At 39.9% G+C, this 16,799-nt stretch overlaps 1 protein-coding gene across 1 annotated transcript; it reads right to left on the bottom strand.

The window, feature by feature from the left end:
* Nucleotides 1-702: 702 nt before the first annotated feature.
* On the bottom strand, nt 703-16,603 carry LOC117300043 (peroxisome assembly factor 2-like). Its single transcript, XM_033783713.1, has 17 exons — nt 15,200-16,603; nt 14,607-14,782; nt 13,972-14,155; nt 12,614-12,762; nt 11,731-11,915; nt 11,231-11,308; nt 10,921-11,072; nt 9,912-10,013; nt 9,021-9,097; nt 7,380-7,515; nt 5,468-5,673; nt 5,062-5,123; nt 4,457-4,565; nt 3,355-3,471; nt 2,697-2,774; nt 1,970-2,109; nt 703-956 (listed from the first exon to the last, which is right to left on the bottom strand). Exons 1-17 carry the CDS (start codon nt 16,601-16,603, stop codon nt 817-819), a joined length of 3,495 nt encoding a protein of 1,164 aa, XP_033639604.1. The 3' UTR covers nt 703-816.
* Nucleotides 16,604-16,799: the final 196 nt, after the last annotated feature.

Here is a 16,799-nt window from a genome sequence, read left to right on the forward strand (position 1 = left end):
TTTTATTTTAGACTATAATTTTAGATAACATGTATAAATTTAAAAGCCGAGTGTCTTACTAACTTGAACAAAAGAAAAGGGATCACCAAAAGTTAAAATTGAAAAGGAATCATCAACTGTACCCATTATTACCCGGCAAGTTTTGATCAAACTCTCACAAAGTCACCCCCTCATTTTGGATAATTGGAAGTCATTGTTCCTTATGGTTACCCATAAGTTAAAGAACGAGAATAGCAATAGTGCTAACGCACATTGGTGTGTATGGGTAAAGCCAAAATTATTATTCTTCATCCCTTGTGCAAATTTCCATCTATTAAAGACACTGGACACTATTGGTAATTGTCAAAGACCAGTCTTCTCACTTGGTGTATCTAAATTCATATGTATAAAATAACAAACCTGTGAAAATGTGGACTCAATCGAAGTTACAAGAGAATAATTGAAGAAGAAAAAATTACCCGGACACACAAATTGTGTGCTTTCAGATGCCTTGAATTCGAGACCTCAGCTGAGGTCTCTTATTAAATTCAATTATTTTAGTGAGAAATTACTGCTCTAGAATTGCAAAGGTCGTGGGTTTGAATCCCACCTATGTAATATGCCTGTGATTTTTTTTTCACAGTACTCGGGTAAGTACTGAGTATACAGTGCTGACACACATCGGTGTATATTGGTAAAAACCAAAATTAATATTCTTTATCCCTGATGCAAATTTAACATCTGAGAGATTACTTCTCTCTCAAAAACTATGTTACTTCAGAGGGAGCCGTTTCAGGGATAGATCCTGTTAACTGTGATAATAATGTCTAGAAGTTTCTAGAAGCCTCGACTGATTTGGTTTTGAATTTGTTGGTAATGCTGAAGTTCCTGCTCAGATACTGATGGGACCAGAGACTCCAGGGCTACCATGAAGTCTTCCTGGTCCACCACGATGCTTAATTCATCCTCGGTATTACCTTCACAAAAAAAACAAATAATAAAGAAAACATAAATTTTATTTTAATAATCATAATGTTATAATATATGGCGTGTCATGGCTTAGCAATTAAGAGCTCCGGATTCAAACTCTGGTGTTTCTGATCACCAGAGTGTGGGTTCGAGTTCCAGTCATGACACCTGTGTCCTTAAGCGAGACACTTAACCATGATGCTTCGTCCTTCGGATGGGACGCCAAGCCGTTGGTCCTGAGTTTTGTGTAACACAGGTAAAAGAACCCAGTGCATTTATCGAATAGAGAAGGGGTTCGTATCGGAGTGTTCCTGGTCACAGATTTGCAGCATGTTGCACCACAGCACCTTGTAAACCATTTCATGTACGTATTCCCAGGTCAAAATTCCAGTTGAACCTAGTTAACTGGGGTCAACTGGTTCAACTGGATAGTAACCAAACTCGTCCATTTTCCATATTAACCAACTGGGTTCGACTAGGTTTAACTGTGTTCAACTGAGTTTAAATTATAAACCAGTTGGTGTCTGTCCATTTTCCATATTAAACCAACTGGTTTTAACTGTGTTTAACTAGTTTATCAACGGGTTTCAACTAGCTCCAGTTAAACCCAGTTTAACTAGGTTCAACTGGAATTTTGACCTGGGTTGTTTGAGGCTTTGCATGGTGTGGAGAAATAAGAGGAAACTATAAATAAGTAGTAAACTTGCGGGTACAACCATGTGTAAATCTCTTAGGGCGAGTGTTGTCTCTGAAAAGAGCCGGTTGGGTCTCGACGTTTCGAACAGTTTACTCTGCTCGTCTTCAGGAAAAAAAGACCATTCTCCTGTTTCCTCTTACTACAGGTACATTGTTGTTTAGAGGAATAGGTCTCATACTTCAAAATTGTAGCACCACATCCATGTATCTCGCAGGAAAGCATACTGAGCGCTTTGATACGCTTTTAGGGGTGTGTTACGTAAGAAGCTATTATTGTTATCATTCTCATTTATCATTTTAATTTATTTCCTTCTTTGACACTGACCTGTTTCAAGATCGCTGATCTTTCTTTTGACCGCATTCAACATGGCATCTGAGCACAGGGCGTAAAAATCTGCCCCAGTCATTGTCAAGGGGCATTTATCAGCAACAAGGTCCAGTTTAACATCGGGAGACAGAACGAACCTAAAACAAAGGAAATGAAAAACTATTATAAAATAACATTTATTTTTAATGTAATTTAGTAAACCAAATTCTCTTAGTCTGTGACTTTTTAATTGGTCATGTATTTTTTAAAAATAAACCAATTTTGATTTGATTTGATTTGATTTGATATTACAACACATTTTCAGACACATTTTGCAGATTTTCTACCTTCCGCCCAGGTAGTAGTTTAAAAGCAGGACAGTTTTTTTTTGGAACTGAGAAGTCTCCAAAATTCCAAAAATCTACTCCGCGGTAGTAGAATATAAAACAAGTTCTCAAAAGAACGTAATCTACCTGGCAAGTAGATACACACATGGTCTTATATACCGCAAACCAAATATTTATTGATACCTCACAATGTAATTCCTCAAATCCCATATTACAACACAGTTAAACTGAACCGATGCCCTCAAGCCTGTGGGTAGTATACTTCAATGCAGTAAGGTTAGGAAATACTTCAAGCTTTCAAATTTGCGGATTATGTTCCGACCTCAGCACTTACGTTCTTTAATTGAACTTTAATTGAACGGGGACAAAGAATGTTATTCTGGCTTTGAAGAACTTACTTTCTAGTCAGAGCTTGAATAATGTTCACCTGGCCTTGGCGATCTCGACTCACACCGAGATACAACATCTTGTCGAACCTGTGGGAAACCAATTAGTCATTAAAAAAATGTATATATCAAGTAATAAACCGCAAGGGAAACTGACTGAGTGAATTTCAATTCAATTTTGGGTTGAACAAAAACAAAAATTACTAGAAGGGGATTGGATGTGTGGCCTACGGAATAACGCATGCTGGCGCTATACTAACAGAGCTATCTAAGTTACTACCATCATCATCATGGTGATATCCGTGTGTGGTTGCTAAGTGGCTACAATTTGTTTGTTTTGTTAAAGATGCTATGTCAGATTTTTGGCCAATTTGACCCAAAAATTTTGATTTAAAATTCAATAGGTATTTTGATGGGGGTCGAGAAAGTTACAAGCTTTCTTTTGAGCCATTGCTCGAAAAAGCATAGCATCTTTAATTGTTTGTTTCCATTGAACTACATGTTGAGTGGCTTACAATCCCTAATGAACACATCGGTGTACAGATTGTAAACAAGAATAACAGTTTCATTTCTAGGTAAAAAACTACGAGGGAAACTGACTAGGTTAAACGATTATGATTGGTCAGTTCATTTAGAGGCAGAGCTTCATGATTGGTCTTCAAAGACTAACCTTCCAGGTCTGAGCAAAGCTGGGTCAAGTAAATCTGGCCGATTAGTTGCACCTATCACAAATACATCTGTTGATTTGTGTAGACCGTCAAGCTCTGCCAGCAGCTGCGATACAACCCTACAATAACACGAAAGATAAAAACAAAAATGTTTTACCAATATTAGATTGGCAAAATGGCTAGGCTAGCTTCACTAGCCAAATGGCGTGTCATGGCCGAGCACCGGATGCAAACTCTGGTGTTTCTGATCAGCAGAATGTTGGTTCGAGTCCCAGTAGTGACACCTGTGTCCTTAAGCAAGATACTTAACCATGATGCTTCGTCCTTCGGATGGGACACAAAGCCATTATTCCTGTGTGTTTTTCAACGCACGTAAAAGAACCCAGTGCATTTATCACAAAGAGAAGGGGTTCGCCCTCCAGTGTTTCTGGTTTGATTGACAGCATGTTGCGCCACAGCACCTTGTAAATCATTACATGGTGCTACATGTATGTAAAAGAAGTAGGTCTCATAATTCAAACGTAGTCCCACATACCTTGCATGAAAATAAAGGATGTTAAAGCGCCTTCATCGTCACTGAGTGACGGATATGCACGCTATATAAGAAGCCACAATTATTATTATTAACGACCTACAACTGTTAACCTGACATGGATGTAGAGGTCCAATTCTCACACTTTCCTTGCAATCACAAAGAAAAATGATCACATGCTCACTGTCCACAAAGCACTTAACAGCAAGGCATTATATCTCATAAATACTTCAAGTTTACACTCCGTCAAGGAACCTTCGATCCATTTCCACGCTTCTCCTCAATGAACCTAAGTCTCGACACTCCTGAGGTGACAGTTCTTTATCTTCAGCTGCACCACGCATCTGGAACTCTCTACCACTTAGTTTTAGATCTTGTCTTTATACCACAAATTTCAACTTATTTCATGTCATAGGTCTTAATTTAGTTGTGTCTGTTTTCTTTTGTTTGTTTTTGGTTTTGCTGCGCCTTGAACACCCAGCAGGGTTGATATCAAGTCTTTATTATTACTGTTGTTATTACTATTGGGATGAATGAATGGGATAGATCAGGACCAATTCTGATTTTCTTACCTGTCCATAACACCACCGGAATCTCCGCTTTGTCCTCTGTTAGGTGCCAAGGAATCTAACTCATCAAAGAAGATAACGCAAGGAGAGGCACTCCTTGCTCTAACAAACACTGTCAAAATCAAGACAGAAAGGAAGACATCAAAAACACTAAAAAGTGCACTTCCACAAAAAATAATAGTACCCCCATAGATTGTTTACCCCTTACTTTTTTTCTGTGTGCATTCTGACTCTTTCTCCCTATTCATGTATTTCCACAGCTGTGCTTATACTACACTTAGTTACCTGTTCATGCTTGTTGCGTTGTCATTTAGACTTTGAGGTTTTCAGACAAACTTTCCACTGGTCATGCGACACTGCATAGGCTCACCTGACCCCAGTAGTACAGTACACACGAGTAAACTAATAAAACACTGACAATGGCTTCAGAAAGGTATGCACAAGTACGTCATGAAATTTCCACAACATTGACAGGTTGTCTGAGATTCGGGTACTTGCGTGATGTCACCATATTGGGCCTCTGTTTCTAGCATTAGTGCGGAGTGCTACTATGAATGAATAAAGCTATACGGTTTCTTTATGAGTTTAAAGTGACGTTAAAAGCTTACCTTCTCGCACATTTTCTTCACTTTGTCCGACATACATGTTAATCAACTCTGGTCCTTTCACACTACATGAAACAAAAATAGAAAAATGAAAACGTATATTCAAATTATATCATCTTATTTACCTAATTCACCTGATGTCATTGCAGGATGAATCTTGGTTGCACGATTTTAGGATTCAGATACTCGGTGTGTTTCTCAGTTCTGAAAAGAACTGTCCTGCTTTTTAACTACTACATTTGTACTTCGGCGGAAGGTAAAACATCGGTCGGGACTACTACTTCAGCTTAATGGATCGAGGGGACTTCTCGTTATTAGCTTCACTTCTGCAAAGTGAGTTCTTAATTGGTCTCAACGTTTCGGCTAGCTTGCTCTAGTCATCGTCAGGAGACGTAAAAGGACGAATTACCTGAGAAAGTTGAGTGAGCATTCCGTAGCTACAGCCTTAGCCAATAGAGTCTTGCCCGTACCCGGAGGACCATAGAGCAAGACTCCAGAGCGACGTAGTCCAGCAGTAAACAGTTCAGGATGCTGAAGAGGAAGCTGAATGGTGTCCAGAATCTCTGATCGGACATCGGCGAGACCGCCTACATCTTCCCACGACACACTAGGAATCTGCAGAGAAATAAACACATGCAAAGTATGCGGTCTTGTCCAATTCTTGTGTGTACTGCCCATTAAGACAGCTGCGTAAAGGCCCTGGACACTATTGGTAATTACTCCAAAATAATTGTAAACATAAAAAACTAACTTGGTAATAAGCAATGGAGAGCTGTTAATAGTGTAAATAAAACATTGTGAGAAATGGCTCCCTCTGAAGTAACGTAGCTTTTGAGATAGATGAAATTTCTCACTAAAATATTAAAAAACTTCAGGCCTGAAGCCCTATCTAGGCATCTGAAAGTACACAAATTTGTACAACACAAGAGTGTTTTTTCTTTCATTATTCTCTTGCAACTTCGATGATCAATTGAGTCCACATTTTTACAAGTTTGTTATTTTGTGCATGTTGGGATACACCAAGTGAGAATGATGGTCTTTGACAATTACCAAAGGTGTCCCGCGCCTTTAAGCAGTATATATGGTATGTTTCGCCTAACAGGATACCGTTTACAGATCGTACACACAAGACATGAGATTTCTTGTGCACGAAGCCCAAATCACAGTAGGCTTTTGACAGTAGGTTTGTGACTTGTTAAGAGCGACTCCATACGACAGTCAAAGGAACCATCACTGAAAGGGAACCAGGGAAGCTAAGATTACATCACATTTTATTTGTCAATATTCAACAACAAAATAATAATAATCAGTGTCAATATTTGTATCTCTCTACAACTACAACTCACCAAATGTAACTGGTTCTCAAAGAGGTGAAGAGAGTCAGTCCCTTGTATGCTTGTTTAATGCATTTTTACAAATTTTTTGTTTAAGGTCCGTCTGTTCTGTTTTACACTTACACTTATAGTTGGAAGGAAGGCTACTCCGAGTTGGAAGGAAGGCTACTCACAGGCAGTGACAAACAGACGGATGTTGAAGTTCATAGAGTATTTTATTCGTGTTTATTTACAGTTGAAGTGTTATGTTCATATATACAAAAAAAACGACAGTCAGAATGGTTCTATGGGAATCTTGTTTCCTCTCACTCCTTGCCTCCAAAGTTGGGGTTATCTACCCAAGGGCTCGATGAATATTGAAATACTAAGCAGCCCGGCGTCAAATATAGGTGTGGCATCAATCGTACCAAAATGAGAAAGTGTGGTTCTGCTATCTACCACTTGCTATTCCCAGGTACTGCATGTATTTTGGTATTCATGGAATGTCTTGTCACATGAATACGCAAACTGAATAAATTAGGCAAATTAGTAACAAGCGCAAAGCAAACTAAAGAGGCTTGACAGTATGCAAATAGTGTAACCAACTCGCCTGGTGCGTCGCGATCGCAAGTGCATCGTCGCGCTATATTATGTATATAGAAAATAAGAAAAACAAGACAATAGTAATGTATTTACAAGTGCCTGGCAGCGAAGATAAACAAGTCTGGCTAATCACATAAGGTTTGATGGGATTTTTAGTATTGTAGGCTTATGCCTTTTAACATCCCATATCCATTTTTATTCAGGTATTTGTCAAAGCTGTTTTTGAACTGTTTGGTTGTCCTGGCATTGACCACTTTGGCTGGGAGTCTATTCCAGTTATCAACAACTCATTGTTTTTCTCCAACTCGTTTTCTTGTCTGGATTCTTAAATGTTACCTTTTTAGTGTTTTTTTTATAACATTTCTGTTAAAATCTGAAGTGAATAAATATAAAATTTCTTTTTACCTTTGGAGCGCCGATAGCATCAGCATGTGCAGCTTGAAGCTGATTAAGAGCACCCTCAAAGTCCACATTGTTGACTTGTATCCCAGCAGCGCAAAGATCCTTCTCTTCAATGATTGACAACTTACTTCCAATCGAGCTGCATAAAGAACAGACACAAAAGTACACGTCCATTAATGCACAAGAAACTGGGTCATAGGTTACTCTTCAGCAGGGACAAGGGTAGTCGGATTTAACAGAGACACAAAGATTTATGGTTCCCGAAGTACAAATTTGCATGACTTTTGCATAATAGCCTAAATTACACATTGCCTTTATCAGGCATGTGAGTACCTATCCATGACAAAAGAGGAAAAGAGATAAACTGGACAAGCAAAAAAGAGGAAAAGATACTATTCCTATACTTTTGTACACAGAAAGTGAAGAAAAAAAGAGGAAAGTCAAAACCAAAAAAAAGGAAATCAGCATGAAAAGAGGAAGTCTGACATGCCTGCTTTATGCATGCATTCCTGCAAAGCACTATGTACAAGAGTGAGGGCCTTATTGTACAATGTACAATGCAAAGTCCCTTTTGGATGCAACTAATTAGTTCAAAGTATTATACGGGATAAAGTAGAGCTGACAAAAAAAGTCGTAAACAGTGCTCATGATATGTGCGATCAACCGTAAATATAAAACAACAGTGAAAATGTGGGCTATAAGTCAGGACACAATAGTAAAAACCATCCATGAATTCAGCATGTACATGTAATTATTTTGTCCATATTTGGTTGTTTGAAATCAGCTGTTGTGCTTATTTTAAAGATTTGTTTGATGCATTATGTTGGGGTTGCACAAAGTGAGAATACTGGTCTTTGACAATTACCAAAGATGTCCAGTGCCTATGGTAACCAACTGTTCTCGACTGTGAAACGTCCTCAAGAGCAAACCAAACAGTTACCGGCTCAGTGTGTTTCTTCAATTTACGTTATCATGACAACATGTAAGCTCCCACAAATACCCTAATCCATACAGCAATCATGTCCTATTTTTGTTTCCAAATAGGAAATAAAAGAAGACGAAGAAGAGAAAATAATCAGTCTGCAATCAGGGCAGACTCGCTCGCTACGTCAAACCTGAATGGCAGCTAATCTCCGAGGAGTATTTGCTTTTCCAGGGAACTCATGATTGGGGCTGGAACATTTCTGCCCAATAGGGCCTTGGGGTAATGTTTAGTCTCGGAGGCGTCTTGGGTGAAATCTAGGTCATGAGTATGATGTCATCCAATAGGCTCGTTGATTGATTACATGTCATGACAACCCCGGTTTTGTCGTAAAAGGCCGCTTGATGTTAGTCATGCGTAAATAATGACTTAGTTTACCATCCTGGCTACATGAAAAACAAGATTGCTTATTAAAGGGTTGTGATACCTTTTCTAGAGAGTTTTTTTTCAGAGCTTATTAAATGATGTTTCTTACAATACACAGACTTAAACAGAATATCACATCATAGTATTAGAACCGTTTCATGCATTGAGAACCCCCCCCCCCCACACACCCATAATTTGGCTCTAAACATCAATACAATCAGATATTTGTTCACTGATCCAGTGAGAAATCGCTCATAATTTTTTAGCATTTGAGATGGAAATTATTGTTGACCTACCATGACGATATGACTCTTGCCACAGATGACCTTACGGTGTGCGACAGCAATGCACACAAGTCGCCCAAAACCAACCCCTGTCAATTAAAAGCAGACAAAATATTGACTTCTAAGTAGATGCTAAAAAAAAAAAAATACATGGGTTGATATATAGCGCTTTATCAACTGGCATTTCAAATCAATCATTAATATGAGAATATGAGAAAGCACCTTGTGTTAAAAGAGTATGGTGTACATCTGCAGCCAATCATACCTGAAATAACCAGGGCCCCATTGAAAGCAAACTTACGCTGTGCAAACATACTGTCAATTGAGAACCAATTTACTTGATTTTGTACAACAACCAGGGAGATATTTAGAATTACATTCAACATAATAAGGAAACTATTTCCATATTGGGGAGATTTTCAAATTTGTTTATCAGGACAAGGAAAGATTGGTTTATTGCTTGGGAATTTTCTGCAGACTTAAAGACACTGGACACTATTGGTAATTGTCAAAGACCAGTCTTCTCACTTGGTGTATCTCAACATATGCACAAAATAACCAACCTGTGAAAATTTGAACTCAGTTGGTCATTCAAGTTTCGAGATAATAATGGAAGAAAAAACACCCTTGTCACACGAAGTTGTGTGCTTTCAGATGCTTGATTTGGGGACCTCAAAATCTAGTTCTGAGGTCTCGAAATCAAATTCAAATATTTGAGTAGAAAATTACCTCTTTCTCAAAAACTACATTACTTCAGAGGGAGCCGTTTCTCACAATGTTTTATACTATCAACAGTTCTCCATTGCTCGTTAACAACTAAGTTTTTATGCTAACAATTATTTTGAGTAATTACCATTAGTGTCCAGTGCCTTTAAAGAAAACAATGCTCTGCCAAATACTTACAGCAGTCCTCTTTGCGATGTACGCAATATCTACATCTGTTGCCATAGGAACCGTCTCACATAAAGCCTGAAGCAATTCTTTACGCTCTTCTTCGTTTGGTACCTTCAAGAAACAAGTCAATAGAGGATCTTTAGCATAAAGATAAAACTATATCGGTGCCAGATCAGGGACGAGTGTTTGGGAAGTACACAGACCAGGGCACAATTTTATAGAGCTGCTTAAGCACAAACAGTTGCTAAGTGCAACAAACTTTAGCTTACAAGAATAAGGTTACCAGCCGAACTGCAATGTCTTGCGTACAATTTGTGTCTGGTATCCTGCTCATTTCTGCCTAGCAGAAAATCTGTATGCAAAATTTCCTGCTTAAAAGTAGCACTATAAATTGGGCCCTGAAGGCATTATCCCGTTGCTTAAAAGCAAAGTAAACCTTCGGTATATGGAACTGTTTGATTGTTTTAATTCTATACAATTGTAATTGTTTACAATCAAACTAACCAGTGAAAATTTCATTTCAAAAGGCCGTCAAGTTATTTTTGAGATATCAATAAACATAATACAAAATGTAATAATACTTTTTTGGGGGGGGCTAATCATCCTTACTTACAGCTAAGAGCTGAATTGCGAAGGACGCGGCTACAATGTGTTCGAGAAGCAGGCATGCAGGGGCGCACAGCCAAAGACCGAAAGTATTTGATTTTTCCCGAGGGAGGAAAACCGGATGGTCTGGAAAACCCTTGTGGCACAGCAGAGAGCCAACGCACAACTCAAATCGCATACTCGCATATTGGCCCTGGGCGGGTTATCGAACCGGGGTCACCTTGGTGAGAGGCGAGCGCTTTACGCACAAGCCAACCCTGCCACATCCGGAGCTAATGTGTCCATGCAGGAAAAATAATCCCTATTAGGAATACACAATCTGAGAAAACATGACAGTAACACTTCTCAGATTCAAATTTGGTCTATGGTAAACTTCTATAGTTTACCATAGACCAAATTACCAATAGATTACCTTAATCTCCAGATGATGAAGGAAGCAAGCATGCAAGTCAGTTAGTACAGCCTTTGTTGACGGTGTTGTTGCTATGACAATCACTGGGTAGTCATGAATAGTACTGGATAATGACTGGATGGCCTCCTTCAGTGATGCTGACACTCTAAAATCTATCAACAAATTCAGCAAGAAAAAAAAGAAAAAAAACAGGTGTGAGAACTGTTTCACTTTTGTTAAGAGTGTTGTGTGATATTTTTTGCGCATTATTGCGTCCTCTGAAGTGAACTAAATAAATTTGTTATGACTGAGGACAACTTAGCTAGCTTACCTTCACCGGTTCCATCTCTATCTCTAGCTAATACTTGTATGTTCCGAAGTACCAGGATGCACGGAGCACACATTCCACCTATTAAAAATAATCCATTCCAACTTTCATTAATTTCAGGTTTCAGGTTTATACAGCCCTGAGCTGCTGTATGGCCCTGGTGTTTTTTCATACACAATTTAAACCTCTACCCTCACAGGTACCCATTTATACCCCAGGGTTGAAGAGAAGCAATTTAATAGTAAAGCATCTTGCTCAAGGACACAAGTGTCATGACCGCGATTCAAACCCACACTCAACATAACCACCAGAAAACTTGAATTCAATGCTCTCAACCGTTCAGCCATGACACCCCCATGTATGGTCTTTGTAAGGTTCTCCACAACCGTCTGTCTACTTTTGGTGTAAAGAAAGGAGGGGGGGGCATCTCTACACTTGAACAGTCGTTGTAGAAACTATAACACTTAAATTATCAGTTGACCCTGCCTAGTGTTTCTTCTAACCTTTGAACATGATGTTCTTGATCTTGGCCTCTGTTGACGCAGTGGTATCAGCACACAGGTCATTACAGTTAGCCACAACACAATGTAGATTCAGTCGACGACAGACTGCACGGATGACTGTCACCTTACCACAACCAATGGGTCCCGACAGCAACATAGAGGGGGTCAGTCGGGCACACTGGGATCTATAGGGGATGGAAGGCACAATTGTTATTAGCCAGACTCAAGCCTGGTTCATACTTTCTGCAAATGCGAAGCAAATTTTGATGGCACAGGGCTGTTTTCTTGATTTCATTGCATTTAATAATGTTGTTTTAACCACACACATGATCGAGTTGACTACATTTAAACTCATTGTGGGGATTAGTTAAAGCACTGTATAAAGTCCAATTTCTGATCTATTACAAGCTCCAAGCAAGTGTCGGTTAACCCAACATATGTCAAATAATCCCATATAGGATCAAGTTGACTAAACTAGTAGTTTACCGCACTTTGGGATCTGGAATGGCAATATAAGACCCCTATCTTATATGTTTTTAGGCCTGTATGCTTCGTTTTTGAAAGGACAAGGGCACCGAGGCATTTTCTCCTTGGTAAAGGGCACCCTATGAGTATTGTAAAATTTCTACTGGAGCATTTCAAGGGAACCAATGGAATGACCGTGGGGCATGGAGGCAAGCGCCATTGTTGCCTCTGTGAAGTAGCGGGCCTATAAAAGCACTACATAGGATCGAGTTGACTTCACTCTTGGTTCTAACTCACTTTGGGATTTGGTATCAGGGGATCATGGATGGGGTAACAAGACCCCTATCTAATATGTAAGCTCATAGGAAGGGTCCACTACATAGGATCGAGTTGACTTCACTCTTGATTTACAACTCACTTTGGGATTAGGTATGGCACGATTAGGTCCTCAATCTGATCTGTGTACTTCCAGACCCCTGCTGGTAATGGCGCACTCCATATAGGGTCTAGTTTACTATTGATGTAAGCATCCATAGTCACTGGGATGTAACTAGAAACTGGAACACCCTGAAAACCAAATGGAAAAACCAGTCAAATGGTGACGCTTCCCAGGTTGTATCATAAACCTGACTGTGCCCCCTTTAATGCAGTATACAGGTTGAACTTCTTCTGACTAAAAGCAAATTAGGGAGACTGCCAACACATGGCTATTAGATAGCTGAGTTGGTAAAGAGCCTAACATTAATCCAAAGATTAAAGTCCCGCTCTATCCAGTAAGTTTTTCTTTGTTCAACTGAAAATTATTTAAAATTTGCCCAGTCAGTTTCCCTTGTGAATCAAATACTTGACATTTGAATAAAAAAAATTGCACTTCCTTGAGATGATCCCTCTGATGCGGCTTCCCAGGTTGTATTGTAAACTTGGACGTGATCCCTGGCTATTGACCCCTTGCACGCGCGTCACACGCGGCGACTGGTGCCACGCTCACCATGTTGGTGGGCAAGTTAGGTTTACGTGTATTAACGCCGCGTTGTCTAAAATGCGCACTTCACTGCATAACGCACAGCATACTCTATGCGCAGTATGGCGCACTCAAGATTTTTCTGATGATGACGTCAGGTGAAACGGGTCAATACGGAAGTTACAGATTAGATGGCTTCAGAGTCGCACCCTGAACAAAGGCATTGGCAAAATAGGGAGACTGCCAACATACATATAGGGCTGGATAGCTCAGTTGGTAGAGCGCGACCACGTTAAACCCGAGGCTGTAAGTGCAAGTCCCCCACAAATCAGTGTTTTTTTTTTTGTTGTTGTTACCAGTTGAAATGCTTTTTGGAATTTTGATGTTCCCAAGACTGGAGTTTACTTTAAAGGAGCACGTTGCCTTGGATCGGACGAGTTGGTCTATAAAAAAGCGTTTGTAACCATTTGTTATGAAATGCATATGGTTAGACAGATGTTTCAAAAGTAGAATACAATGTTCCACACAAATTTGCCTCGAAATTGCACCGTTTTCCTTTTACTTTGCGAACTAACACGGTCGGCCATTTACGGGAGTCAAAAATTTGACTCCCATAAATGGCCGACCGTGTTTGTCGACGAGGTAAGAGGAAAACCGTGCAATTTCGAGGCATGTTTGTGTGGATCATTGTATTCTACTTTTACAACATCTTTCTACCCATATGCATTTTATAACAAACGGTTACAAACACTTTTCAAAGACCGACTCGACCGATCCAAGGCAACGTGTTCCTTAAAAACAATAGCAACTTATACCTGGAAAACTAAAGACTGAAGTGGGTCAACTGAGTAGGCCACTGCTCCATCCACCACTGATTCTATCTTCATCACCTTGAAGTAAACAAACGGAGAACGTGTGTGCGACCCCTCACTAATATCTTGGATATACTCTGGGAACTCCTTGGTGCTCAGAGTCACAACATCTCCAAGGGAAACAATCCTGTGTGAAGACAAGAGACATGAAATTAAAGATTCAAGTTTGAATTTCGCAGTACAGATATTCTTAAAGGATTTGGGTATTTTTTTAAACACAAAACACAATGACCACAGATTTACTTAAACTTTCACCGTTTGAAGATAATGATAGTAGAAAGCTTACCTTAAAAATATTACTTGCTGAGGTGATGTATTTTTTGGAGAAGCGAGTGAAAACAATGTCACGAAATTACATTTTACATGCTAAAATAATTTTTGTCTCCTGAGACGAAAAAATATTTTCATGACATTGTTTCACTCATTTCTCAAAAACTACAGCATCTCAGCAAGTAATATTTTAAGGGAAGCTTTCTACTGTCATTATCTTCAAATGGTGTAAGTTTAATGTAAAAGTAACCAGACCCTGTAAGGAAAAACTGACAGGTGAGAGCTCCTTTGAAGCATCGCATCCGAACCTTGTCTCAGAGAAGAACTTCTTGATGGCCTTATCCAGCTTGCTCGTCATGGGGTAGTCTGGGGACTTGATCAGTCCGAGATGGACCTCGGCAGCAAGGGGCGGCTGACAGCTGGTGGAGATACTCTTTGAACTGGCAAGGATGCTGTCTCTTGGCTGTAACTCCGTTTTGGCAAGCTGAAAAAAAAAGGAGTTGGAAATGTACCAATCAATTAATCTTGATAGTTCATTGGTTTTGCAGACTATTTTACTTGACTTATAATTGATAAAAATAGAGCAAATTATCAAAATGTTACAGGCAGAATTTGTATTATTCTCATAAAGTGCATGCATTAGATATGAACAAGACCAGTTTATGGTTTGATCGTTGACACATGTAAGTGAAATTGCAGCTCTTAAATTGGGTCTAGTGGGGTTTGTATATGTTTGGCACAATCTTTCGATCTACGCGATCAGTCAATCCTGTTGTGCTATCAGTAGATCATAATGCTATTGGCCGCCAGTCAAACACCTTTTCTCAAAAATTTCTAATAGAACATTTCAAGGTATCAGGCCTGCAGTTGCTTTGGCAGTGTAGTTTGTTATCCAACTTACTCTAACAGACACAACTGTATTCAATTGGATTAGTCTGGATGGATGAAGTTGAAGATTAAACCACAGCCGAGGAGACAAATACAAGACGTTGTCATCTGGTGGCAACTCCTCTTCTTCGTTTCTTCCCTCCTTCAGATTTGCCGCATCAGCGTCACTGCTGCCATTCGCCGAGTTCTTCAACAGAGCAAACAGTTTCTGATCAATGGCAAACACCTGAGCAAGATGTGTAGACAAATTTTGAGGTTTGGCCTCGAGGGGCTGATCCGCAGAAGGCTTCCTGTCATCTCTACCCGAGGATGTTTCAGGTTCTGATTGGGCAGCCTTCTCTGGGCCATTCTCTCGCTCTGGGACTTCTTCCCGCGGGATTGAAACAACGACCCAGCTTCCATTGAAGGCACACAAACGCTTCAAAGTAGATTTGGTGACGCCAACCCGTAGCTCTACCTCACATTGGTTCTCACTGCATGTCAGGTAATTCACAGTAGATCTTGTGTGAGTTGATATCGTTGGAATAATCACAGGTTCCAAGTAGAGTGTGTTTGGGGGCGGTTCTTCCTCGGTACTGAGAAGGTTTACTATCTTCGGAACCGATACGGTTTCAGTCTGCAGCAGTGACTTCAAGCTTAAATTGTTCAACTTGGATGCAAACTCAGATAGAAGAAATGGCTCTGGCAACAGGCTCACCACATCATCTCTGAAAGTTCCACTTTCGGGTCCATTCTCGTGTTTATTTTGAATTACTGAACTGAACTGCCTGTTTTCGTCAATTTGAGTGATCACAATTGATGTATTAATTGAAATTATCCCTTGTTTTATTGGTTCACACTCCAAGGCAATCAGGTCTTGATAATTGGCCAGACTATACGCCTCATCACTACTAAACACCGGTATCACTGGTGCAAGAAACTGATCACTGGTACGAACCAAGACCTTTTGCTGGCATACTGAAACAAGTAAACCTGTACTGAATAGACGGTTTTTAGCCCAGTCGTAGCACCTACTGGACCTCGCACCAAACACAACTTTTGTGAGTGGGAATGCCTTCACTGGCCTGATAAAGACATCCTCAGAGTCGGCAATGCCGTAGTGCTCATGGAATCGTTCGGTTACATACAGTGTTAACTTGCCTGGACTTTCAGACACCTGGCACAGGGAGATTGATCTGCGGACGAGGTCATCATTCAGAATGTGCAGACACACAAACAACTCGGTCTCACGCCCACTTTCATAACTCTGATCTGACTGAAGCAAGGATGCGATGACGTAGCTGTCGAGTTTATCCCCTAGCAGGAGGTTGGAAGCACTCTTTGATATGCCAACATGGAGAGGGTTGTGATCAATTGTGAAGTTAAACCGTGAAAACTTTGCATGAATTCTGTCCGGTTTATTACCGAGGTCTGCCATTGTAGAAATCAATAAATAAACACCAGGTGGTGTAGTAGTCAGGTCCAACAAAATGTTTGCCTGGATAGTAAGAGAAGAGTCGGGGTATCAGACACCAGTTTTAGTTTAGACTGGTGCCCCTTCATTACCGCCCATGTTACCCATGTAAAGAACCTTGGATTTCGACTAAATTGCAATGCCTAGATGGTTATTCCAA

The sequence above is a fragment of the Asterias rubens genome, chromosome 1, assembly GCF_902459465.1.
Source record: "Asterias rubens chromosome 1, eAstRub1.3, whole genome shotgun sequence".
Taxonomy (NCBI): Eukaryota; Metazoa; Echinodermata; class Asteroidea; order Forcipulatida; family Asteriidae; genus Asterias; species Asterias rubens.